The sequence below is a fragment of the Terrapene carolina genome, unplaced genomic scaffold (assembly GCF_002925995.2).
Source record: "Terrapene carolina triunguis isolate 2854851 unplaced genomic scaffold, T_m_triunguis-2.0 Scaffold21, whole genome shotgun sequence".
NCBI lineage: Eukaryota > Metazoa > Chordata > Testudines > Emydidae > Terrapene > Terrapene triunguis.
The window spans coordinates 25,183,122-25,210,334 of record NW_020664372.1 but is presented as its reverse complement, the minus strand read 5'-3'; the positions used below and the strand labels follow the sequence as shown (position 1 = coordinate 25,210,334).

At 41.5% G+C, this 27,213-nt stretch overlaps 2 protein-coding genes across 4 annotated transcripts in view; one reads left to right on the top strand and one right to left on the bottom strand.

Moving 5' to 3' along the window:
* FGF14 (fibroblast growth factor 14) overlaps positions 1–10,503 on the top strand; it is a 635,254-nt gene extending 624,751 nt beyond the window's left edge. For all 3 annotated transcript variants that reach the window (XM_024194177.3, XM_024194176.3, XM_024194175.3), the window contains one exon: positions 2,944–10,503. In XM_024194177.3, the coding sequence (XP_024049945.1) occupies positions 2,944–3,080 (137 nt within the window). In that variant the 3' untranslated portion in view covers positions 3,081–10,503. The remainder of the gene's footprint in view (positions 1–2,943) is intronic.
* A 7-nt stretch (positions 10,504–10,510) lies between these two features.
* The window catches only part of ITGBL1 (integrin subunit beta like 1), a 193,984-nt gene continuing 177,281 nt past the window's right edge, over positions 10,511–27,213 (bottom strand). Inside the window, exons 8-10 of the mRNA XM_026656898.2 lie at positions 18,725–18,871; positions 12,618–12,731; positions 10,511–10,819 (exon numbers count right to left, since the gene is read on the bottom strand). Coding sequence (XP_026512683.1) covers positions 10,728–10,819; positions 12,618–12,731; positions 18,725–18,871 — 353 coding nt within the window. The 3' untranslated portion in view covers positions 10,511–10,727. The remainder of the gene's footprint in view (positions 10,820–12,617; positions 12,732–18,724; positions 18,872–27,213) is intronic.

Genomic DNA, 27,213 nt, shown 5'->3' with positions numbered 1-27,213 from the left:
GGTAATACCACAAAAGGAGGGGGAATGGGTCCTATCGTATCATTTCAGAATGTACTTGGCACACACCCACTGGCCATATGACAATTGCTAGGATTCATAAGTGTATTATGCTTCACCACAGTGTGCCCTAGAAAGGGCATATGTAAAATGCTCTTTCATGGGATTAAGAGGTCATTTTATTAGAAGAAAACCTATTGTTAAAATGCATTGTGCTGCTTTTTAAAATATTCTTCTGGTAGAAGCAAAAAGTTGGTGTCAGTATTGCAGTGAGAAAATATTCCTTTCATGAACCAGCATGAGTGGCTCTGAACAATAATGTACACTTAAGGAAATTGGAGTTATGAATGGAACAGACGAAATGTCAGCATTCCAATTTAAGAGCATTCTAACACAAAACTCAAAGGTCTTATTATAGACTAAATCAAACTGCACTATTGAGTCAGCTGATGTATGGTGCGCCTTTGTGTATGTCAGCTATTCTGCTAGGTTAGGAAAGGGGAACAACAAATAATACCTTTAGTCATGCTAACCTTATATACTAAATTTATATACTAAAATGATGTTGCATAATCTGGCAAAATGTGTTAATTTTTTGTCTTGAATATAGAATTGTCTATTTGTCCTACTCATTCTACAAGACTTTTTCACCCGGGCTTTTTTTGTTGTTTTGTCCTATTTACACTCCAAATCTCATTCACTTTGATCCAGATTGTTGCTCATCGCCTCAGTAATGCTGAAAAGTGTTTCATTAGTTAACATCTTAAAAGAAACCCAACACCTTTCTGAGTAATGATTTTGTCAGCAGTGACATGTTTTTTCACATTACAGTTATCTGAGAATTACAAGGTGTGGAAGGTTTTGAGGAATTTCAAATCTAAATCATGTGTTAAATGTGTTAGGACTCTCTTTCTTTATGTAATGAAAATCTAACAGGTCTAGGTGACTGGCTTTAATATCACATATTAGTTTACACTGATTTTTTTTCTATGCTCCACAGTTCAAGTGGTCTTTAACACTTTCCCAGTGTTTCAACAAGACTTGCACTATATGTGTTAACCCCTATATATGAACTTAAAGTTATGTATTTTAAGACTTTTATTGGGAAAAATGCCAGAATATTTTTAAAAAGGAATCACAGTACATACAGCTTAGGGAAGATGTGCTTTTTCCATTAGAGTAATTAATATTTGTATGGTCAGACTCTTTATCAAAAGAGTTTAGGTAAGGCTTAGAAACAACTTATTTTATGTTGCCCAAAAGAGTCATCAAAGACTACAGCTATACTATGTAATTCTTTTACTTTGTATTGCTATCACATGGTGCTTAACTTCATATTTTTGTAGGTCACATTGGTATTTCATCCTGTTCCTAATTAATCAGCAAACAGAAGTGTCCTAAAAACAATTATGGGTGTGCACTCTAAAGACATAGATCATCCCCAGCATTATGTACTCTAGAGAAGAAATTTAATTTCAAACTTTCAAAAGCCATAAAAAGATTTAGATTATGTCATTGCAAATGTTAGAACAAGTTAAGTACTTGATTAGTTAATGATGGTATGGGCCTTTCATATCTATTATGAAACTTCCGTACACTGAAGATCAAGGTCAGTGCTTTGATGCTACTGCCTCCTATTTTAATTAGTCCAGGGAAGAAGGGATTGTTCTCTCACATAGTTTCTTCAAGATCTTTTGTGTGATGATTAATTCTTTTGACTGCTTGACATCTCTTTTTTAACATTACTGTGATATAAATAAATGCTACCCCCAACTTATGTGTAAGTAAAATATTACCTGATTCAGTGATGTGGAAAATTAAATTGAATTATCTAACAGTATTCATCATTAAGGCAGCTCAATTCAGGTACTTTGTAACTGAACATGTGTATTTTCCTCAAGCGATTTAAAATTGTTAGGACCCTAGTGAATCCCAGTGTGCTATTCTTAATTCTTCCATAAATTCAGTTAATAATTTAGTTTTGGAGTTTTCTGCATTTCAAAATTCCAGCAAAGATCAGTGACTATGGAATGTTTCTTGGCCACATATTACAAGACATCTTAGGAAAAAAGAAAGAAACGAATACTAGCTGAACAGTGGCTGTTTTGTGTGCTGTCTGGAGCCATCCTAAATACTTCACCAGTATAGATGAATGAACACCAAGTCTTGTCTAATCTCATCATGTTTTAATTTTATATAAACACTCTATAAGATTTATTTTTGTGAATACATCAGTGAGCCATTTATGGGGGGAAATAAATGCCACCTATTAACCAGGCTGTGAGAGGAATTTGAAAAACTTAAATAATGGTTGATTAAATGATTTTCCTTCATGAAAGTTAAAGTTCTTGATTCTAAGATTGTCATTCTCGTTTTTGACGCTTAAAATAAGATCCTCGTGGCATTTGATAAAGAAATAACTTGATGTACACCAGTAAATATCAAGAATCCTTAAAATGTAATCAGAAAATTCAGTTTTGACTATTGAACTATTTTGTAATAAGACTGTGCAAAGCCTGAGGGGTTTTGCTGCACAGCTCATTCTTCCATATTGTACAAATTGAGATAGAACAATTGCTTTTCATTTCTGAAGCTTCTATAAACAAGTCACATTTTCCATTTAAAAACAAAGGGACAATTTCCTATTGTGCATGTAAGTCAGAGGTGACGGCGGAAGAGAGATACTTGGATTGCGTGGAAAAAATATTAGTGACTTAAAATAGACAGACAGTCCCTTTCAAAGTAGCTAATCTCCTTCACACAAAGAGGAACAAAGAGACTATTAAAACTCTTGTTCTTGTAAGGGTGATATAAAAATATGCTCTAAAAATTATTTGGGGTAAGTTCTATGGCCTGTATTATACATTAGGTCACAGAGGACCCTTCTGGCCTTGGAATCTATGAAAATGAATCCTACTGAAGTTTTTTTTTTTCTTTTACCTTTAGTTGCCATGTATCGAGAACCATCCTTGCATGATGTTGGAGAAACAGTGCCAAAGGCTGGGGTAACTCCAAGCAAAAGCACAAGTGCATCTGCAATAATGAATGGAGGCAAACCAGTTAACAAGAGTAAGACGACATAGCCGGATCCTCACAGGTGTTGTGACTTATTAAGCCCTGAGTACAGTTGAGCAATTTATCCTTGCCGGACTCTGCTACTTCGGTGTCTGTGGATCAGCTTGAGGCAAGTGAATACTTGCTCTTTGCTGTTTCTGAACTAAATTGTTGCAAGTGGATAAATCTCAACATGTAGCTCCTCCCACAACAAGAAGACACCTGGATAACCAGCTAAACTCAGACCATGGAATGCCCTACCAGATATGGAATGCCTTTTGAATATCTTTTCTGTGACTGTGACACTTCATGTGAATGACATACTTCACAAGTACACTTGATACCTTGCCTGCTGACAGTTACCCATAATCCCTTTTTGAGTCCAGTTTCAGCGAAATCCATGTGTTTAAGTTCTATTTTGTAGCACACAGATGATATCAAGTAATTTCTAGTTAGATGCTGTAAACCTGTGCTATTATGGATTTCTCTTCTTCCCTTTTTTTTACAAGGCTGCTTGCTCCACTGTCTGTGACCTTTTGCAGGGATTGTGTTTCTCTACAATTTAAATGTTGCAGGTGGCTTAGTTCTGAAAGCAATCAGGGAATCAGGAAGCCTTCAAAACCCTATTATTATGAATTATATCTATGAAGACTAGGATCATTGTCTCTGACTTAGAATACTGGTAAATGTGAATACACTTTAGTAACAGATACCATGCTCCTGAGGTTGGCATTATTGTGGTGGGAAAAGTGTCAAACACGACCAGTAGAAAGTTTTTTGAAACTAGTGTTTGACATCCCCCTATAGTTTCTTTTTGTGTGTGTGTTTTATACATATCACAGGCTTACTGGTAATGGTAACATTTGCCTTGCCCAGCGAGCAAGACCCACTCATTTTTGGGAAAGTGGGTCCAAAGAACTATGTAGGCCTTGTAGGCCTGAATTAAGGCTCATTTTTCACCTACTAATCCTCATTATTTGAAAAACAATAATTAAGACTAACAAGAATTGCGCTACCTAAATCCAGTTCAGATCTAATCCTTTCCTGTTTTTAATTAACTGAATTTAATGCCATCATTATTTTGGCTGTTTTCCACTCTTACTCAGCAAAGCACGGGCAAGGATGATGTGTTCTTTTTAGCAGCACCAGTGCAAAGGGTAGTTATAAATTATACTTTAATATTTTTGGTATTAATTTTTTTTAGACTGGGTCTATTAGAAAACATTTAATTTTTTTTTTAGCTCAGCATGCAGAGTCCAGTCCTATGTATTTCACCCCATAACCCAGTACATACCTCTAACCCACCTTTTTAGGATATTCCCACCAAACTGCTAGATAATCGGTGCCTTGCCTTGCTTTCTGTATGCTATACATTCTACTACATGAAACTAGAGGAAAGCAAACCCATTATGAGATTGAGTCCTTGAATCATGTTCAATTGCTTCATGAGAAATACTGGTGACGCTTCACTGGTGTCAGTTAACTGTCATGAAACCAATTGAGAAAAAAAATAAAATGGGTAATAAGCTTTAGACAATACAACAAAGATGCCATTATAGTGTTAAATACTGTAGGTAAAGAGTCAAATATTTAGTCGCATACTTTCAAAAGACTGAAATAAGGCTATTCTGTGTGTGCTTAATAGGCATTTGCTTCTCAGAAAGGGCGACAAGGACCAAACTGTACCTGAGTTTTGGCAAACTGTGTGTGACAACACTCTATTGGCCTCTTGCTGTTATCATCATGTTTAAGGGGGACAAACTTCATCCTTCCCTTTTGAGCAATTGTATTTACTGAAAAAAATAATTTTCTCATGGCATTACACAGAGCTCTGTGACAGGCCACCAGTTGTTTCAAATTCCTGGCCTGTTTAGCTGCATACTGATTAACTCTTCATGCTTATACAGTTTTCATATGGGAGTTCCGTTTTAATAAGTAACACAACATATTGTTCAAGTAGGTTATTGTAATGCTGCTATGAGTCTTTTGACAGTTTAGGGTTCCTTGTTTATATACCGTGTAAAACAGACAAAGTTTGGGTCTTTTTAAAGAGCCGAGTGAAGCATATCAAGTGAAGTTTGTTTTGTAAGTATTTAAGCATTTAAACAAAGACAAAGCTACTTCAATGCTGTGACAAAATGTGCATAAAGTAACTTTTGGCCCAGATCATCCCCTCACCCGGTGACTTTAAAGGAGAAAATCTCCATGAGATACCCCTTGTGGTGAGCCTCCGATCTCATCCCACTAGGATGGATGGGACTTGTGTGCCCCCCGCCCCCCTAACAAAAAAAGCTATGAAGCCTCCCCCTGGTGGATCAATAGGAGGCCAGTACTACCAACGTAGAGCTCTGCCCTGTCTCTCTGGTAGTGTCCTGGCATTGGAGCCTCGCTGACCTCCCCGCCCCCCCTCACTTCTGCTGTAGCGCCTCTTGGGATTGGGAAGGGAGTTGTGCGGAGAAGCTGCATTATCTTTTGTGTCTAATGTTCACAGGGAGCCTATGTGCATTCTTGCCCTGTCCCACTCAGTCTCCAGCCTGCCCAACTTGGACCCTGGACTGCACAGAGGTGGCTCTGCAGGGTCCGGAGGGTGAGACAGTGCCATAGAACTGCCTGAGGTATGCACTGAGGATGTAGAGAGCACAAGCTGGTCCTTTGAATTTCCGCTCTCTGGGACTGGTGTCCCAAGGCCATATACATTACCATTTTCAACATTAAACCCTACATCTCAGGCAGCTATTTCTCTGCCAACCAGTTGACTAGTTACAATTAAGGCTGAATTTATTTTTGTAAATGACTAGTATGTACTGTAAATGTATCACCAGTTTTATTTTTGTTTACATGGGTTGTCTGTAAGGGTGTTTAATCCTGTGAATGGATGTCTTCAAACAATTTCTTCTAAAGTCTGTTTAAACGTAGAGCACAGGGGTCTTTGTTATTTGTGCTTTGGTTACGCCTTTAATTTTGTCTCTTGTCTCATCTGTTGCATGGGAAGAGGATGGCAATGATGAACTGCATGTAGTAGGCTATGCGTATCAAGAACTGTTGGTATGTATTACTAAATTTACATACATATATGCAAAGAGTTTGTTTGCATTGTACAGTTTGTGTTTATTATCATTTGTTGTATACACAGAGGCAACATATTGAATAAAATATTTATATGAAGGCATATTGAAAAACAAAACCACTTTATCTAACAAGCAGAATGTGCAAAATAACATTGCACTGGCCACAATGTAGTGAAACCATGTAGATAGGTTGGCAAACTCAATTCTCCCCCTTTACCATGCCAAAGACAATTTTCGCTCCGTGATATATTACCTCTCCTGCTGTTTTCCAGGATAAGACGTCACCATTTTGTTCCCTCTAAAATTAATTTTGCTGTTAAGTGAAAACTATTTTCAACTGTCTGTTACAACTAAAGTACTGTATAGTAAACCTGATGAATTAATTTATATTTACAGATTTTGTGTTTTGTATTTTCCATGTACAGCAATGTATGCGACTCTACAGTATGCCAGACCTTTTGCATGCTGTGTTTTGTATTGCTCCTTCCTTTCTTTTTATTTAATCCCAGAGAGCCTGGTTTGCACAGTGGTCCAAAAAAGAAATCCCAATCTCTTCACTAGCTCACTAATGCACAGGTATATTAATCATGCGGATGGGCATTATCTTTTCATTTTCCCTCTAAAACAAAAAGTTCATTTTTATTTCAGCAACAATTTTGGTAAAATAGCAGTCACGCATACACCTACACAAAATCCAGTTCTTAGGTAGATATGTACAAATTGAACAAAGCACTATTAAAAAGTGTTTTCTAGATTCACATGAACCCTTACCAGCTTGGTCATGTTTATGAAAAACTATAGTAGCTTCTAAAGAAAGATCACTTTGTCGCTCACTTAACACCTCTTTTGCTTCTTCTCCTATTCTTTAAGCAATGCTCAAATCAACATGTTTATGTATTGTCATTTTTTTCATCCATATGATTTGTATAACAAAAATAACCCACAAAAGAATAAAAGGACCTTCTTTCACAATGTATTTACCTGAAAGAATCTTGTAAAGCTCATAACTGGTTACACACAGAGGGACAAAATCTCTGCTGCTGTAATGTTATAGCAGTCAATCGAGTAGACAAAGCGTTTGACCCATGCATTAAAGGTGTGTCTTGTTGATCCATCTGTTCTATGGTACAAAGTAGAAATATTCAACTCCATTCAGGTTAGAAAAAGTAGGAAAATTAGACATAGTCAAGCTATTATAGTGTTGCTAAATGCCCCTTTGGATAAATTTGTGATCTGTGCAATACATTTCAAGATTTTTTCAGGATGTCTAATGCAAATGCGATGATTTATTTTTTTAAATGTAATAAAATCTTTGTTCTAGAGCCTAGTCATAGAAATATTCAACTTAGCTTTATTCATCCCCAGACTATAGTGTGAAATATAATTTAGATGTAAAGTGAGTCGCCATTCCAGGAAGGAGGAGGGCAGTGCATCAAAAGCACCAAGCCAGATACATGATTAAATCTCTAGCTACATGCCTCTGAAAGAGAGCTTGACCCTTTACCCTCCCAGTAATCCTTTCCCTTTGCTAAATCATTGATACAAGCACGACAGTGAACAGCAAGTTGATGTCTGAAACCCGAGAAGATGTTATATAGAGTGGCCACAATCCTGCAAAGTGCTGGGAGTGCTCAGAAGTAGTACTTAGCACTTTTCAGATGGTGCCCTTTTTATCACAAGAATGGAGAACTGTATTTGTGTCCAGTATCAAACTCCCCACTTATCTAACCAGTTTTCTCGTTCTGGAATTACTGTTTGCCCAAGACCTGGAAGCAGTGACATAATTAGTATATGTGAATTAGATGGGAAATACGTTTCACTCCCTCACACCTCTTTTTACTTTTACAATTTAGGCAGACAGTATTTTCCCATACATGGAACAATAATATTTATCTTCAAGTCTTATTTTTATAGCAAGGGAATAAGCTGCATAGAAGATGTACTGAGACTCATATCACTGGTTTCCTCAGTATGGGAAAAAAAGATGTTCAAGCCACACACACACAAAAAAGAATAAAAAATGGAAAAGAAAATAGATATCCATTACATTTTGAGCAGTCTTGGTAAATACTATATGGCTTATAGCACAGTTTTGCTTTGATCATTTATATTTTACTTAATCCCAGGCCCTAGCTTTGTCAGAGAATTTTAAAACATTTTTTTTAAAAAAGGCTATATTAATCCACCACAGTAGCTTTGAAAATTAAAAAACAAACCTGTTGTGGAAATGTTTAAAAGTTTGTCTTACTAGAAATTAGAATCACTTCTATGATTTTAGTTTACAAACTTAAAAGGAAAACAAACAAAATCACAAAGTAAAATAAAATATATCAAAAATTACATGACACGCAGATATCCAGCAATTTATGGCCTTACAGAGAATCATTTTCCAGTCTAGGAATGTGGCTGCCTGAAATATCATAGGTAAGATACAGTATTTATATCTTTGTTTGCTAGTTTGTTTAAATGATCCCAAGTATCTATTCAATCTAAACAACATTGATTTTCTATTTTGTTAGCTGTACAAAGTACTGTACATAAATGTGAGACATAATGAAGCTTGATTTCCTTTTTTCTTTCATTGACTCAGAAGTACCCACACCTGTAAGACATTTATTACTATAAGAGACTTCAGGTCTGTGTTAATTTATATATAAATAAAACCAACAAGCTTGTGTTCACCAGTCAAAGACTAGCGTTGGCAAATGTTAAAATGACACATTGAAATACCTAAGCTCTGTACAATTTTAACGGTTACAACCATAAAATATAAGATGTGATTTCAAAACTTGTTTTACTTCAAAGTTTGTTTATGCTGTATCAATACATTTTAGAACTCTGCCTGATATTTTGGTTATCTAAAGAGAGGCAGTAGCAGCTTTTGGGTATAGTTGTCTCTGTGAATGTGCAGAACTCCCATTAATAAGTTATGCACAGACATTTAGAGGTGACTGGATTATGTCTCCCTGAGAACATGGGCTTTGAAAAGCTATATATTTATGTTTAAAGCTACACATTTAAAGAAAATGCGGTAAGAGCAAGAGCAAGCTAAACGGGGGGGAAATGATTGTTCAAAACCTTTCAATAAGCGCACTTAAAGTTTTCACACTATAACTGTTACATGTTCTGTACTGTTGTATTTTCCAACTTAAATAATCAATGTCCTTTCTATAAGAAAACAAATTTCTAGTGTAATAATGGAAATACCTTTTTTCAATTAATACACAGGTTCCTTATTTCTTAGTCTTGTATCAAACTAAAAGCCTGAAACTTGACACCTAAATCACAACATAACAATATCAAAATTTGATATTTTTTGTGATGTAATCAAATTTCACAATATGTAATCACTTTTGAAAAGAAAATGTACATATTTTTTCGCTCTGAAGAATTAAAGGGCTGCCAAACCTACAAGTTGGGGGGAAAAGATTCAAATGTAAATAACTTAGGGAAGTCCCAATATAGTTGTGCATTTTTCATAATTCAATGTGAATTTCACACTGAGCAGCATTTCACCATTGATAAGAAATAAAAATTTTGTTCATACCACTGCACTGTTTGTATTTACTGTTTGAAATCTGCAATTAAATTATTTTGTTTCCATCATCTGAACATCTTTCATTGACAGCAGTTGCTATACAGTGTACCTAATTCAGCTGATGGTCAGACTCCCAGCTTCTATAAAAGTAGTAAGATTCAATGAATATCGTGTGTGACAGTGTAATCTGTTCCAAAACAGTGAGTCCTAATAGCATACAGAATTGGCATCCTAAAAGTTATCTAATACATTTTCATGTGCTTTTCTTTTTAAGATGACTAGGTAAGTGTACATACATAACACTATGATAAAAGTACATACAAGTTATAAGATATGTATTAAATATAGCAACTCATTTATCTGGATTTTTTAAAAAAATTCTCACCCTACAGGTTATGTATTTGAGAGTGTAGTATGAAGACTAGATAACCAGCTTAATGATATTGTAACCACAGAAATCAAGATTTTTTTTAATTTCTCTGTTCTAGCAGTGAGGTCTGGTTTTATAATTTGGGTCATTGACCTACTCTCTGGGGTTGTTTAGGTATTTGGATCTCAGTTATACAACTGCAGATCTCTGACAAAAAATAAAATAATTAATTTACAGCTTCTCTTGTTATTGGAGCTGGAAAAGAATCAGAATTGGAAGGGAAAAACACAGCCAAATAATAATATATTTGACAGACACCAGAAATGGCATCAGATAAATTTTTTGACAAATATCCATCCAGCTCTACTCTTTTATATGAACGCCATTTCATTATGTAATGGTGTCGAGATTTGACAACAAGCTGAACTATGCAATAAAGCTTTCTTGTGTCACTTCAGTGAAGCCAGGAATTCAACCTTAAGGCCAATCCCAGTCCCACTGAAGTCAATGTGAGTGTTGCAAATGAATTCAATAGGAGCAGGAGTAGACCTGCAGTTGGTTGTTATGAAATACAGAAACTCACATTGGTCTACTTGAATATTTCTGGTGGTTATTCTATGTGGTTTGCCTTGCATTTAATTGTTCTAGCAGCCTAAAAAACCAAACCAAACCCCTCAGTCCTGGATGCTCCATGTTATGATTAAGGGTATTCTGTCCCAAGCCAGATTTCACAAGCATTCCCATTCCATCCTTCCCAGCATTCACAGTTTCCACAGCTACATACACCATTGCCTAGAACAAAATAAACAGGGGATAATTACCATAATTGAAATGTACTGCATTAAACTGTGTTGTTATGGGAAGAAACAAGCCATAATAAAACATTTTTATTGTCCCTTTACATATTTTTGGTTAAGAGAGCACTTTACATTTGATTAAGCAGCCACCAAAACCATACATTTTCAAACAATTAATGGCATCTTTACAGCAATGCCATCAGCAGAATAATAAATATTGTAATTATGCCATCATGATTTGGACCCAAGCTGTTTCTATGCTGTCTTAGTGTTCCCACTATACTTCAAGATGTAAGGAAAAACTAGAACTATTTTAGCTAAAGAGAATTTGTTGCAAAGAGAATAGTATTATGAATAAACCTTTGAAATTGAAAAGCACCTTTTTCAGCTGAGGAGCTCAAAGTGTTTGACAAAAAATAGTCTCATGAAATCTCTGTGTGACAGGGTATTATCCCCATTTTGCAGATGGAGAAACTAAGGCACAGAGAGGTTAAGACCAATATTTTCAAACCCCTCCATCACATGCGGGTGACAAACTCAAGTGGAGTGGTGGAAAATCAGGCCCCAGGCACTCAAACACAGTGAACGCTTTTGGAAATTTAGTCAGCCAAGTAATCAGTTGCAGATTTGTGAATAGAACCTGAAACTCATGACTCCATCTTTCATGCTCTGATACCCTTCCTCCTATTCTTTGTTTCAGCAGACACATAGTTCTGTCTTCTGCCACCTCTGTATCCATTGGCTAATAGAAGAACATTGCTAAGCAAAGATTTTTCTAGATGGAAAGATACAGAGATTGTCCTCTACGACAGTGGTTCTCAAACTAGGGCTGCCGCTTGTTTAGGGAAAGCACCTGGCGGGCCGGGCCAGTTTGTTTACCTGCCGCGTCCGCAGGTTCAGCCGATCGTGACTCCCACTGGTCGCAGTTCGCCGCTCCAGGCCAATGGGGGCTGCAGGAAGCAGTGCGGCCCGAGGGACGTGCTGGCCACCCGGACTCGGCAGGTAAACAAACCGGCCCGGCCCGCCAGGGGCTTTCCCTGAACAAATGGTGGCCCTAGTTTGAGAACCACTGCTCTATGATTTTCATCATGGAACACACAGCAAGTTAATCAAACAGATCACATGTTCCTGCTTGTCACTAGATTTTTCTCCCATCTCTGTTAAAAGCAAGTGTTGGCAGTCTACCCATTTCCCTTTGCATCTGCCATCTAAACCCTGAGATAGGTGCAAAAGACTTTAGTCAGCATCCAACATGTCATAAAAAATACTGTCAGGCATCTCAGCATCCCGGTGAGAGTTGTCTTGATGCCAGGGAAGTCTATGAAAAAAACATGACTATTCCCCTCATCATAATATAAGCACCTGCTCCTGCTGCATTACCAAGGATTATTAAACTAAATGGTTTCTGAATTCATTACATACATTCATCATAGAAAATGAAGTAAAGATGGTGATAGCAACAGAAACCACTGAATCGCTACCTTCTCATACATGTTCATTTCCGTACAGGAACAGGTGGTAGACAAAAGCATTTTACTTTTTGGATGAATTTCACAAGTGATTTAATTATTGGTATTCATACTTTGGATTTCAATTTTCCTTGCAAAGTGTTAAATTGATTATTCATCACAACATAAAGCAACACTCTCTTAACAGCTAAAGTGATTTTAATAATAGGAAAGTCCTCCTTTCCATCAATGGACAAAGAGAACTTGCTGGGTTTTGTCTAACTTCAATTTGCATTTATGCACAGTCTGCTTCTCAGAGCAATTAAGGATTAGTCAGTACTGCACCTGTGCAAATGAGACCATCATGTTTGTCGCAGTCTCTGTCATCACATTCACAAAATTCCCCTGAAATGTACCATTCCTGGGGGGAACAGATGCACTTTCCACAGTGACAGGAACCTGAAATCACAAAGATTATTACTTGCAATCATCGGGCACTAGCACTTTTCAGTCTGGGATACAACATCTCAGACACAGGCACAATTGCCATCTAACAAGCTATTGTCTAAAAGAAGATCATCAAGCTAAAAGCTTATTGAATAAAATGATCCTTTAGAGGTCAGCCTGAGTATGAAGTGGTGTTCTATGTAATGCCTTGATTTTGCTTCTTTTATTTATTCAGGACTCAAATTTAGAGGTTTCGCTTTTGTGCCAGAGCACCACAATCAAGGCTACTCTTCTTCCCAGGAGCTGTTCTGCTTTGTGGCTAGATGAGTCAAAATCATGCCTGGTCCAACCTTATTGAAGTCAATAAAATTGCATCGGGATGAAAAATGGCCCGTAGTGTTTAAGGCACACACATAGCACCTTGCTGCTCTCTGGCCTTTTCTTTCCATTTGTTTTGGATCACTACGGGTTGGATTTTCAAAAAGCCTAAGTGCCTTAGGAGTGCAGAGTACATTGACTTTCAATAGGATATGCTCCTAAGTCATTTGGACACTTTTGTAAAATCCCACTCTATCCCCCTTTTCAAGAGGCTTTCCTTTATTACAGTAGGGAGCCATCAACGTGTTCAGTGCTGTACAAAACAGAGAAACACATGATGATCCAGCCCCAGAGAATGTACAAAGATATTTAATTCACAGAAATCTATGCAGGGCCTGATCTAAAGCCCACAACATTTTGCATCTTTCCATTAAGTTCAAAGGGCTTTTGCTCAGGCCCACAGCCAAAACTCAAAGTGGAAACTTTCCTTTAAATTTTGAGCTGTGTCAATCAACTGAACATTCCCCAGAAAAATCGCCACAACAAACCCTGTACTATTTATCAGTTGAATCTATTTCTATTCATTAAAAACATCAAAGTAGCACAGGTACTGACCCTCTTTAAAAATGTAACATTCACTGATTTACTGTAGGTTGAGCAGAGTTAATTTACTGCATTATTGTAGGGATAGGTTGTCTTAAACTATAACATATTGTAATATACAAATAAAGGACTTATACTTGGGAACAGAGACTTGAGCAGAGGTGGGCAAACTATGGTGGCCTGCAGGACCCTCCTGCCTGGCCCCTGAGCTCCTGCCCTGGGAGGCTGTCCCCTGGGCCCTCCCCTGCTGTTCCCCCTCCCACACAGCCTCAGCTCGCCCCACCGCCAGCGCAATGCTCTGGGTGGCGGGGCTGCGAGCTCCTGGGGCGGGGCAGCACAGCTGCAGAGCTGTGGCCTGACCCAGTGCTCTGTGCTGTGCAGTGACATGGCTGGCTCCAGCCGGGTGACATGGCTGCCTGTCCTGGTGCTCTGGGTAGCGCGGCTGTAGCACCGCCAGCCACCGGTGCTCCAGGCAGCGTGGTAAGGGGGCAGGGAGTGGGGGGGTTGAATAGAGGGCAAGGGAGTTCGGGGTGGTGGCCAGGGGCCAGGGGTGTGGATAGGGGTTGGGACGGTCAGAGGGTGGGGAACAGGGGGATTGAATGGGGGCAGAGGTCTCGGGGGGGCAGTCAGGAAGGAGAGAGGGGGTTGGATGGGGCAGCGGGGGGCAGTCAGGAGGGAAGGGTTCCGGGGGCGGTCAGGGGACAGGGAGAAGGGGTGGTTGGATGGGGCAGGGGTCCTGGGGGGGCAGTCAGGAAGGAGAGAGGGGGTTGGATGGGGCGGCGGGGGGCAGTCGGTAGGGGTTCCGGGGGCTGTCAGGAGACAGGGAACAGAGAAGGTTGGATGGGGCAGGAGTCCCGGGGGGGCTGTTAGGGGACAGGGAGCGGGGGGAGTGGATGGGGCAGGAGTCCCGGGGGGGGCATCAGGGGGGGGGGAGCAGGGGGGGGGGGGGGGGGGGGGGGCGGGCCACGCCTGGCTGTTTGGGGAGGCACAGCCTCCCCTAACCGGCCCTCCACACAATTTTGGAAATCGGATGCATCCCTCCGACCAAAAAGTTTGCCCTCCCTTGCTTTAGCATGTATTTCTCTGTCATTTATTAACATGCTGCCTATTAAGCTATGCAAATAGGGAAATACTAACTTTCCTTTCCTGGGTAAAATATTAAGTGCATGAAGAGGCAATGGAGGAAAGCACATCCAGTAAGAGAATTTCAAGATCACTGTACTGGCCAATCTTATATTTCATTCTATATTTGAAATTGATTTAAGCCAGGTGTTTCTATTTCCAAATCAGCTACAAAGCACCAACAGCTACACGTGCTGATGCCAAGAAGAGCCAAACACAATGTGAATTTTAGCAAGAAACATTAAGAAGAAAGCAGAGTATTGTAACTCACAGCTACCCCAGGCTTATTAAAGGTATTTTGTAGATGACACAATAAATGTAACGTGTAAAAGGAACTTAAAAAAAATCAGGTTCCATAATGTATCCGTATGTTACAAAATCTCTTTCTTTCCTGCCTTGGGAGCCTCCTCACTTTAATTAAAAATAGTCTAATTAGTTAGGATCGTTTTCTTGTAATTCTGGCCAGATCCTTTTTGTCTCACTGACTAACCTGAGTCCAGCATCGTCACAACAACCATCTGCTGCCCTCCAGCTACTTCTGAAGCAGCAGCAGCATGGTGGGTGTTTCTGTTTTCACTAGTGAGAATATTTACTACAGGCGGTGAGCCAAGATTTTGAAAAGTGACTAGTAACTCTCGGTGTCTATTATACGCTTGGTTTATGTTAAAGGGGCCTCATTTTCAACAAGTACTGAGCAGTCACCCTGTGAAAACTAGTATCGCAAGTTGACATCCAAACACTGAGGCACCCTTAAATCAGTTGTCACTTTTGAAAAATCTTGGCCATAATTCCTGCAAAGATTTAATAGCCAGGAAGCTAGGTACTCACTAGTGCATGGACTATTGACAAGCCAGTTATTTCACAAACAACAGCACTGGGATGTAAAGAACTGGCTCAAGGTTTGGCCTTCCATTAGGACTTCTGGACCCTGCCATTCACTCTAGCTACAGACAGTATTTACAAACCTGTGTGCCTAAGGGTAAGGTCCCAAATCCATGTTTAGGCATGCAGGGGGCAATTTTCAGAAGTGCCTATGCCCTGGTCTACACTCACAAGCTTTACCTACTAGTAGAATTATTTCCATTGCGGGTGGTGGGTGACTTTTTTGATTGTATTTTTACTGATATAGTTATGCCAGCAAAAGCCCTAATGTGGACACAGTTTTACTGGCAATACCAGTTTAGTTATTCCCCATCCCATAAAGGAATAAGCTACACCAGTATAAGCACCCTTATGACTACATCCACACTAGCAGGATTGTCCTGTTTTAACTATACCAGTATAGCTAAAGTGGTATAAGTTTTATGTGTAGACATAGTTCAATCTGTCAATGGGAGTTGTACTCTTAAATCAAAACTGCTTTTGAAAAAAATATTTCACCATTGTTGCCTAAATAGCAATTTAAAAGCCTTAGTTTAGGTAATTGGATTTGAAAATTTTGGCCATAGTCAGCTAGGTATAACTTACCTTCAGGCGTCTCCAACTTACATGGGAGACAAGACAGATCCTGGCCAGCCCCAGCATCAGGGTGGTCAAAGGTGGCTTTATACCAGCTCGTCTTTCCATCCCTTGGTTCTGTGCCAAATGCAGCTTGGCAAGATGTGAAGATCTGGCCCCAAACTAACAAGTTCAAGCTGTAGGGTCAGACTGTGTGGTCTGGCTAAGGTGTTCTCAGAGCAGGAGACGGGGCTTGGGAATCACAGCTTTACAATGAGGAATAGCTGTTCAACTATTTTGCCTTTAAAATTACAATTTTTTTTTGTTTACACTTATTTAGGATTGTAAATCACTTGCTGGCTTGTTTTAATCATTTCAGTTCACCTCTAACTATTTACAATAACAATCACCCTGAGACCACACCTGTGCAGAGAAGAATTTTAGTCTTTGGTTAAAATGGAGTAAATCCCAAAGCTCATTGCTCTCCTGTACACGTTTCAAGGTAAAGACAGCTATGTTTGATCAAAACAATGGTGAAATTGTGTCATTTCCTCCTTCAGCATTTTGCCTATGGGTGGAATTTCCTCATTTGCTGCAGTATTGGGCCTGTTGAGGGGAAAATAAACAGTATAACTGTGATGGGGTGTTCATCCCACACTAGCTTAGGAATGGGCCAATTACATGAATAGGCCTCAACTGAGGGGAATTAGGTGTCCTAAGTAACCCCAGAGTGATGATGGAGCCCTGCTGAGAAGGAACAGGAACAGCTGGTATAAAGCCAGGAAGTTGGTAGCAGAGCAGAACTGCAGTGAGGGAGTCTGCAGCCATGCTCTGGGTGCTACAGTGGGAAGGAAGGAAACCCCGGGGACAGTAGATACCTCCAGGGATCCAGCCCTGAAGACAGGGTTTACCCAGAAGGTGGTGGAGCGAAAGCCTGAGAGAAGTGGAGTAGGAAATGGCTCTGAAACAGCAGCAAATTGAGATGTTGCAGACATTGGCTGAAGGTGGAACCCAGAGTAGAAGGTGGGCCCAGGTTTCCCTACCAGCCACTGGGGAATTGGCACCATCAGGACAGTGGGGGAGAAGACTGCCATTTTGGACGGAGAGATTTTGATAACCCCTGGAAGGGGAAAACACACAGCGAGCTGGCCAGAGGGCCAAGCAACAAAGAGAGAGCTCCCTGAGTCACAGAGAGAGAGGGGGCAACAGGGTGCACGAACAAGCAACAGAAAGGGGAGCAGCTAGTCCTCAGAGCAGCCAGGAGGAGGCACCCTAGCAGTGAGGGGAGCCCAGTACAATAACCAAGAACAGAATTCTGACCCGTTGTTACATCAAGAGAGAGGGCCAGCTCTTTAGCTCTGGTTACATTCCTTTTGCACCAACTAAAAATTCCCCAAAAGAGGCAACTAGGGAGTTGCCTGATGCAAAGGAACCCCGCAGCCAGCTTTACTCCAGCTGCTCCTGCTCCCTGTCCACACTGGGGAGGCTACAGGAGGAGTAGTGGCATGACAGGAGCAGGTGAGGTCAGAAAGTACTGCACTCCAGCAATCCAGGGCCAGCAGCCTTGTCCCCAGGAGACCATTCCAGTTGGCATAAATTGGTGGTGGCTGCTGTAGCTTGTGCCAGAGGTTGGTTCAGTCTCCCACCTTCCCCCCCACCCCTTGCTAGCCCCAGCATCAAAGAAGACAGGATGTAGGCTTGGAACCATGTTTCATCTCCCCCATTGGTCTGCTGTAATGTGTGTGTGTGTAAGTAATATATTTTAAGTAGGTGGTTTATACCGTAGCAAGCCAGAAATCCTCTTTCCAGTGAAATAAATTGTTTGTTTCTAGCCTGGGAGAGAATACCCTGAAAGAGCTTAGTTATTTATATTTCAGAAATATCTAGTAATTATTTCTCTCTCTATGCCAAACCTGTACAGCTGGACTCATATGAAGGCAGCCAGGACTTCCAGCTGGAGACGTAAAAAAAACACAACCGTGCAGATACGTTTAAAAAAGAGGGGAATGTCTTAGGGAGATTGTGGGTATTGCCGAGACCTTGCTTCCCCCTCGCATGGGCTGGGGCTGAGGAGACAGCCCTGGGGGCGGCTTTTGGACAGGAATAGCAAGTGCTGCTGCTCAACATGTACCCCAAGTGCTACCTGAGGGACTCTGCTTTCCTTTAGTATCACCGCAGTGCTACAGGCAGCCCTGTCACTCAGCAATACTCAATCAAATAGCATAATTGAGTTCATAGAATACAGCTACCCAAGACAGACGCAGACAAATAAACAGCTCTGTGAAATCCCATGCTGTTAGCAAATGGCACTGGAGATCAAAGCAGCTGAATGCATGTGCATGTAGTGGGTGTTTGACACAGTGGGTGTGATAACAAGGTTAGATGCATTATGAAGCCAGTTATAACAGCCCTCTAACAATGGGTGACTTTGGAAGAAAGTGTTACTAAACAACAACCCACGTCCATACATTTTAAGCTTCCAGAACAGTGATGTAGGGTAGCTCAGCTACCCGTGTATTGCTTACCTTTTCCCGAGCACAATACGCCATTGGCTGAGTCACAAAAGCTTTTGCTCTCATCTTCTGTCATGTTGCACTTTCTTGGATGTTGACACAACTGTCCAAACCATCCGTCCTCGCAGACGCATCGCCCACAAGAACAGAGGCCGTGGCCTGTAATGACAGCAGGGGAGCAAGCATGTTACACAGACAGGAGAAATTACCGACATTTCTAGCTGAGGAAAATACTGAGCCTTTCAGGCAGCTCAGCATGGAATTGCCTAATTGAACCCCGAGGCTGGGCTCGTTCTGGGTCAGAATGTACTGGTGCAGCATGCCTACGAGACAGAAAGGATTACCGTCTTCGGCTAGCCTGGCCTTGTGCTAAGCAAGGTGGGCCGGTAATGTAAAGAATGGCTGGGCTCTGGCCTCTCAACTCCCCATCCCCAGCTCTTCTCCCTTGCAAGGGCCCTTACCCTCCTTCACTTCCTGTGGCTCCCTTCCCACCATACCAGCTAGCACATTGGGCATACCACAGAACTCTCTCCCTCTCTGTGGGCTGGGCTGATCCATATGCCACAGCACAGTACAGCATCAACAAAAAGAGGGGTGGACATTTGGCAAAATCATCTGGATCGACTGGTAAGGCCAGCAGGGAGCGTGCAGGGCCCATCAGGGGGAAAGGGTAGGAACCGAGAAGGTGGTGAGGCAGATAACTATGTGATTGCCTGCTTAGGAGAGAGAGTGAGTAGGATGGTAGCTGGTCAGGAAGAGGAGGTAGGTGGGGGAGGCTAGAAATCTGGAGTTTGGGGACAGGCCTTGGGAATATTTTTTGTCTCTTCCCAAAGTTTTGAAAAGCAATGGGCACGGTCTTGTCCTCAGTCCTATCCCCAGCTGTTAACTCACACTAGCCCCATCCCTACCACCGCTACCAGTGACAGGCATCCCAGTGCAAAGTCTGACAGCTGCTACTTGTGCTATTGCAAGACACCTCATGCTGTCTTGTTATAGCAAAGATGAGAAGCAAATGGCAAGGTATCACCATGGATTCCTTTCACAGGCGTGGCTGGGGCCTGAATGCAGGAGTTAAGGCAAGGCATCCTAAGGGCAGATGGCATGCAGAAGAGGGTGCAAGAGAGAACAGGAATCCATTAGCGATCCCTCTGGATATATATATATCTCGGAGGCGGCTGATTAAATGGCAGTACAAAAGATAGAGGGGAAGAGAAGAAGAGGGACAGAAGAAAGGATAAAAGGCAGGAGAAGAGGGAACAGGGAAACAAAATAGGGAGGAAACGGGGACAGACAATGAACGGATGGAAAATGAGGGCTGGTCAATAACAGGAGGACAAGCGAGTGCGGGAAATACACTGGAACATGTGTGAAAGCAAGAGCCTAGATTACAAGAAGAGTGAAAGAAAGGGAGAAGCAAAACTGGGAAGTGTGATTTGTTCAGGGCGGAGGAGGAACAGAGAGAGACAGACAGTTGAATAGAAAACTGAGAGCACAAGGCAGAAAGGGAAAGAGAGCAACAAATGGGAAAACCTGAAAGCAGATGGATGATGACAAAGGACAAAAGAAATGGAAAACATGCAAAGAAGCAAGAAATGCCACAAAGCTGAAAGCTTAGTACATTATACTGAATTTATTCACATTTCTAGACTTCACTGCCTTTCCATAGCAGAAAGGGGAATTCCTTAGCTTATACATTTGCAGTGCTTTGAAGATGGACTCTGTACATTGTAAGCAATTATTATAACATAACTATTATAAGGGCAGAGGTGATGAAAAGAAAGGGGTTAGGGCTGATTGCGTTGGTGGGCTGGGCAAAGGGCAACTAGCTTGAGGACCGTTCTGGCAGAACGTGGGTCTGTGGGAAAAGGAGGGACATACCCACACGTTTATGCTGCTAATTTGGACACAGCTCCCAAGGCAACGATGCAGCTTAACATAATAAATCTTGAAGTAGCATGGGAGGCAGACCCAAAGGAGATACAAACCAGGTAAAATGGAATTCCTCAGCACTTTAGTGATAACCAACTACTTTATTAATTGATGGTTTTGAGCTGTTCTTATTCACAGACATGAAGATACTCAGATCTATTTTTGAAGTCTAGTGATGTAACAATTGCCAGACCATTCATTGATTATTTCTTCATTTTGGATCCTAATAAGTGTTCAGCATTAAATGTTCAATACCTACATGCTTCATGGTATGCTGGGTATGCATGTCTGTCTCTGCACTCACCTTCACAAATATCAATTTGTCTATATACATTTAACATGTATCTAAAGCACTACATATTGGTAAACCATAAATAATAAACAGTCCTGTGACGTTTTAGCTTCCATTTTAAGTTGAGTAACAGTGAGATTTGTGTTACATACCATAGAAGGATAAGGGTGGCAGCCATCTGTACTTTCCCATATACTGCTATGGTTTAGATTGCATAAGGATATGGATATAAACATATTATGATTTTCTACATTTTCTCATCATGGCCAAGTTTCTCCAAGGGTATTTGGCCTCTTTTACTTTGGTTTTCTTTAGCAAGACATGGATTAAGTTTTTAAAATATTTCAAATATTGAAGAACTAACTATTCAATACATTGAATAGGACTTGCATACTGGAAAATTATTTTTGGAGGTGCAAATACTTGTACTCCTGCAAGCACAAGTGGGTGAATGTGTAATTCACACTCAGCCCCATGCCCTCTCTGTGGTTTAAAGAAGGCAGAGAATGACCACATCTGCAAAATTACTGCAAAAATCCAATTAAAAGTATTCTAACTTTTGGTTTGGTTAGAAAGATTTTTTTGTTTGTTTTTTAATAGGACTTGTGCAATAATTTTGCTGATGTGACCATTCTCTGCCTTCTATATACCATACAGGATCCTGATGTGGAAAGGTCTCTTTCTTAAGAAGTTTACTTCACCATTTATAGCTGCTTCCAGATTGCCACATGTTAATCATTAGCGGTGGAGAGAACACAAAGGGTGCTACTCATCACATTGGCTTTCATGACACTAGCCTCTGTCTTTTCCCCCCTAAAGGTATCCTTTGGCATACAGCAGCTCCTCAAACTTCTACATTAATTCGATTCATGCAGCCACGCAAGCCTTCAAACATCAGTGAAGCGACAACTGTCTTCACTGCTGCAGTTCTGACATCACAGGATAGTTACACTTGAGTTCTGGAGGTCTCCATACACCTACTGTTAAGGTTTTTTTTTTTTTTAAATCTCTTGTTACTATTTGGGGAGAGGATCCACAGTTTAAACTCATATTTATTCATGAAATACAAGGAGTTCCCAATGGGATTTACTAGCACTGCAAAGTGGTAACCCTTGTGCCCAAGAGCCTCCTAGAGTTTCAAAGGACAGTCTGCATTGCTGGACCATGTCTTGACACTGGCTGCCTTGCCTCCTCCAGCACAGGCTACACCAAAAGCATAAGCACTGAGACCAGTTCTAGCTGCATCAGAGACACCGACTGGCGTATGAGATAAGGATAAAGGATATGACATGCCAGAACATCCATTTCACTACTGGTGCTTACCACCTTCCATGTCAAAACACTACTTTGATGTGCCATGGTCACTGCAAACAGCTGAGACTCCATTGGAGTCTCCAAAAGGAATTTGGTTGGTTGAAAAGACCAGGCCTATCAATGTATTCTGCTGTTTTAGATAGTCCAAGAGTTGGTCCATTGTTGTTGATGCTATCAGTGTTGGGGTAACCAGAGAACTAGGTTGCTCCTAGGAGTTGAGGGCAAGGGCAATTCCAAAATGGGAGGCCAATGGTCTCTCTTGACTCAAACCTAAATACCATATTACCATAGGCAATGCCCTATTTGAAGTACAGACCGCTAAGCATCACTCAAATAGCATTACGGGGGTACATAGCCTTGGTGAGGGCTGGCGATACAGTGCCGATATATTGCGTCCAGCTCGATTCTCAGGTGTAGAGGCACTGCTTTGAGTTGTCTATTCCATCTGACCCATGCCATCACCAATGGTACAGATGAAGTGGGATCTCAACCATGTTTTTTCCTAGACCAGGTTGTGAGGATGTCCAAGACAGCTCATGTTGTACCAGTTGGTAGTACAAAGGGAAGCCAGGAGGGCTTTTAGATGCTTCCTCCAGAAGTTGATTTGCTGAGACATCTGTAAGAAAAGCTCAGAGTGGAGCCAGTCATGGTCCCTTATGAAGAACAGGAGGCAATGACTGGAGTTAGGAATACTGACTCATATACTGCTTTAGTGTTGTTATTATTAATAAACACTGCTTGCCCCCAACCCTGAAAGACAGCATAAAGTACAGGATAATAATCAATCTACCCAGGTGGGCCAGCCAATGCCGATCATGCTGCAGCTGTGAGCAGAAAAAAATATCATAAGTAATAGGGGCAGAAGAGCACCAGAGTTCTGCTGCAACTGGAGAGCCAGTCATGATCCAGGATACCTCCATCCTCAGACAGGACCTGAACATTAGAGAACTGGTCCTAGAATGCAGCTTACCTATCTCAGGAAAGTTGTCATTAGTCATCCTCTTCTGGGACCAGCATGCTGCACCTTTGTGCCAGGGCATAGACCCTAGAATGGGAGTCTATCTAATAAAAGAGCGCTGCAGAATCCATGACAGGTCCTATTACAACTTCTGTCTGAATGAAGGCATCATGGCTCTATTCCTGGTACTGTGATGGACAGCTGAATTTTAAGTGAGTGTCTCATTTTAATCATGCAGAAACATAGTAATAGGGTCTCAATCACTTATACCCTCATTTATCACATCCTTCCCCTTATGTCTACCTACCGGCACATGGGCAGCTGGTCTGGAAAGCAAGCTATTAATCAATCTCTGCTGGTCAGAACATGCTAGTGACAATTTTTATTCAAATCACTTAGATTGTCATTCACATTTCAGCAAGTATCTAATCTTGAAATACCAGAGTCTCCCTTCCTCATGCTCAGAAGCACTCAGCTCTCACTTTAACAGATTTTGTTCAGTCACAGGGTCTAGCTTTCCATTCTCTGCAGCTGGAGCTCTATGATTATTCTTTCTACAATATCACATGTCTCCTGACAGTGATTGCCAAGCTTATGGTATTGCCTAGGTCAACAGAGCAATGGAGAGAAGAGGAAGAGGAAGGGGATAAGGAGCTCAGCAAGACATCCCAACAACAACTGTCAGTGAAACTGATGGAGATGCAAGATTAGACAGAGGAGGAACAAGCCAAGAGAGACGAGACCAGTTTGTGAGATGTCAACACAAAGATGATGGCTGACATTTTGTGAGTGCATAAGGTCACTTAGGGACATGGTGCAGAGGGTGAAGAGAATGAGATCGAGGGTACAGCCCTAAATGACCCCCAGAATGGGACTGTTGGGGAACAGAATTCATCAAAAGAGATCAGAGGAATAGTAAAAGAACCAAGGGGAAAAAAACAGTCGAACACAGTGTCAAGGGAGGATATGATGTCAAGGAGGGTGAAGTGATAAATGGCAGTGGAGAGGGCAAGGAGGATACAAATGGAGTAAGTTCCCTGAGATTTGGCCTGGAAGAAGTTACTTGAACCTTTGGGGGCAGCAGTTTCAGTGGAGTGGAGGAGATGGAAGCCAGTCTGGAGGATGAATGAGGAGGAGGGGCATCAGTTGTAAATGGTTCATTACATGAGTTTAAAGGGGGGGAGGAAGGAGCTGGTGGAGAGACAGCTGGGGTCAAGAGTTGGCTTTTTGAGGATGAGGAAAATGAAGGCATTCTTGTACTTAGAGTAGGAAAGGTTAAAAAGGAGTGGGAGTGAGAGATGAAGGGACCAGAGAGGTTGGCAGCTTGGAGGAGATGGGGACAAGGGCACAGGTGGAGAGATTAGACAGAGAGAGAAAATGAAATCTCAGAGTAAGTGACAGCTGAATAAAGAAAAAGGTGCTGAGAATGGGGAGGAGGGAGGCCACAGTGGCCTGGGATGATCTTGAAAAATTTGGAGAGACCCTGGAAAGGGAGGGAGGAGGCCACAGGAAGGGGAAAGGGTTGAAGGGAATTAAAAGTGACAAATAAGCAATTTGCTTTGTTAGCCTGGTCTCAGTGTACTTCACATAGGAGGAAGTGGAGCTGTGAATGTAAAGAAACATTTGTAGAAATCTGTGGAGTCAGCACAGGAGCGCCGCCAGCTTTTCTGCCACCCTAGGCGGCAGAAGGTCCCGCCGCCGAAATACCGCCGCGGTCACCGCCCCCCAAATTGTAGTGCCCTAGGCGACCGCCTACGCCGCCTAATGGGTTGCGCCGGCCCTGAGTCCGCATAGACAATCAGTGGGATGGGAACAGAATGGAGGAAGCCAATGTTGGGAGTGAGAGGAGAGGAGGGAGTGGGAGTGAACCCATGGCTTTAAATGAAGACAAACATCTGCAACATGTGTTGCCTAATGAACAAACATAGCATAATATGACAATATTAACATATGCCTGCAGCTGATAAATTATGGTATTAAGTTGAGTTTGTTCTGTCCAGCAACACCTTTGGGATTCAGGATGTCAGCACCCTATCACTCCTAGTGGTATAAATTATGTTTGGGAGTTGGTGTGGGACTCCAAGTATTTTCCTCAGAGAGCTCTGTAGTCTTCTCCATAGACTGGCTACACAACTCTAAACACCTCCTTCAGAATGCACCAATATTGCCGTGACTGATGGTCGGGGTGGGTGAGACTCTGACTGGCAGAGATATGGGTTGGCACAGACACAAGATAGACTAAGTTCCACTATTTTATTTACAGGGATGTAAATTACTGAACAGTGATATTAGAGGTTAAGAGCAGAACAGCTGCAGTACAGAACTTTCAGGACTCCAGCAGAACAGCCAGATACAAATTCTTAGCCAAATGCTTTGTTTCAAAACTGTCCCAGTTGATCTGTAACTCCTCTGCAAACACACTGCATTCTTTACCATGACTATGGGCTTGTCTTCACTGCAAAGTTAACTTGAGTCATAATTTAAGTGTTGCCCCTATCTCAAGTCCAGTCCATACACAAAACCCCCCAACGAGAGCATTATGGTGCTTTAAACTCGAGTTGGCTAAAATGTGTTTGCTGATAACATGCTGCTGCCACAGTGCTGCCACAATACTGCTAGTCTTCCAATCCTGTCCCACAGTTCCCCTACGTGCCCAGAAAAGACAGACAAGTTCTCCCATAATTCATAGAGCAGCTTGGTTTACTGCAGCACAAGGAACCATGGGATGTGCCCCACCCCCAAAATTTTAGCACAATACCTTCACTGCAAAGATAGTCTATGTTCTTCCTCGGGTGTTGCCCCTCATGCCCGTCCCATCCTCACACAAAACCCTCTCCCCTGACTTTAGTGGTACTTTCAGCTAGAACTATCTGGCCCAGCTGGGAGCCTGGTTTCTATTTTCACTCAAGCTGGCAACCTGAACACACTGCAATGAGAATTACTCCTCCTGGAATTCTGCGCCATTGCACAATGCAGAATTTGCACAGAATTAATGTTCCCCACAGAATTTTATTTTTCCCTACAGAAATCCTGATTTGCCCCCAGTACTCCCGCCCACTGTCAGCCCTGGGTAGCCAGAGCTCCCGCTGTCAGTGGGAGCCCCAGCCACTGGGGCTGTCAGTGGGAGCATGATTATATTGTGTTATTTTGACAAGTAAAATATGCAGAATTTTAAAATATTATGCACAGAATTTTCAATTTTTTGATGCAGAATTCCCCCAGGAATAGAGAATTCTGCTAGTCCTCCAATACCTTCCCACAATTCCTCCCATATGCCAAGAAGGACTGACAAGTTTTCCCACAATTAACTGGAAAGGAATCAGAGTGTCTCTGCTTACTGCAGCAAGAAATCCCTGGGATATTCCCCTAGAAACCATAGCAACCCCAATGAGAGAGTGAAGCAGCAGTGAGGATGCAGTAATTTGGATAGTGCATTTCAATGTGGCTGTTCACATCCAGGTTAGTCTCACTGAGTATTCAGACCAGGGTACCAATCATCCAGGTTAACTCTGCAGGGAAGACATATCCATACACAAGTGAGTACAGTGCCAGTCTGGACACAGCAGCTTGAATATTATTATTTCACCATGTGGTTGAGGTGTAACTCAAGTGTAGATAATGCCAGTTAACTCTGCAGTGAAGACATATGGTTGTCACTCAAAATCACCACTCCAGCCACCTGATCTAGATGTCAACCAAAAACAATCCTGGATTGCAACTGCTGTGTCTGTACAAGTGATTTGCACAAAAGGAAACCATTTGCAACACAAGAGAGTTCCCAGTATAAGTTATTGTATTGCTAAAGAATCTCTGCCTTTGAGGCAATGGGTGGCTACAGCCTCTGAGGAGAGAAACAGCTTGGTCCTCTAAATTCCCCATTTAAATATTCTATTAATTCAGCTCACAGAGAGATAGGTGGACCTACAATGGACACAAAAGACCACCTTGGCTTAACCACTATATCTTGCATGATCTAAAAAATAAAAAGGAGTCATATAAAAAATGGAA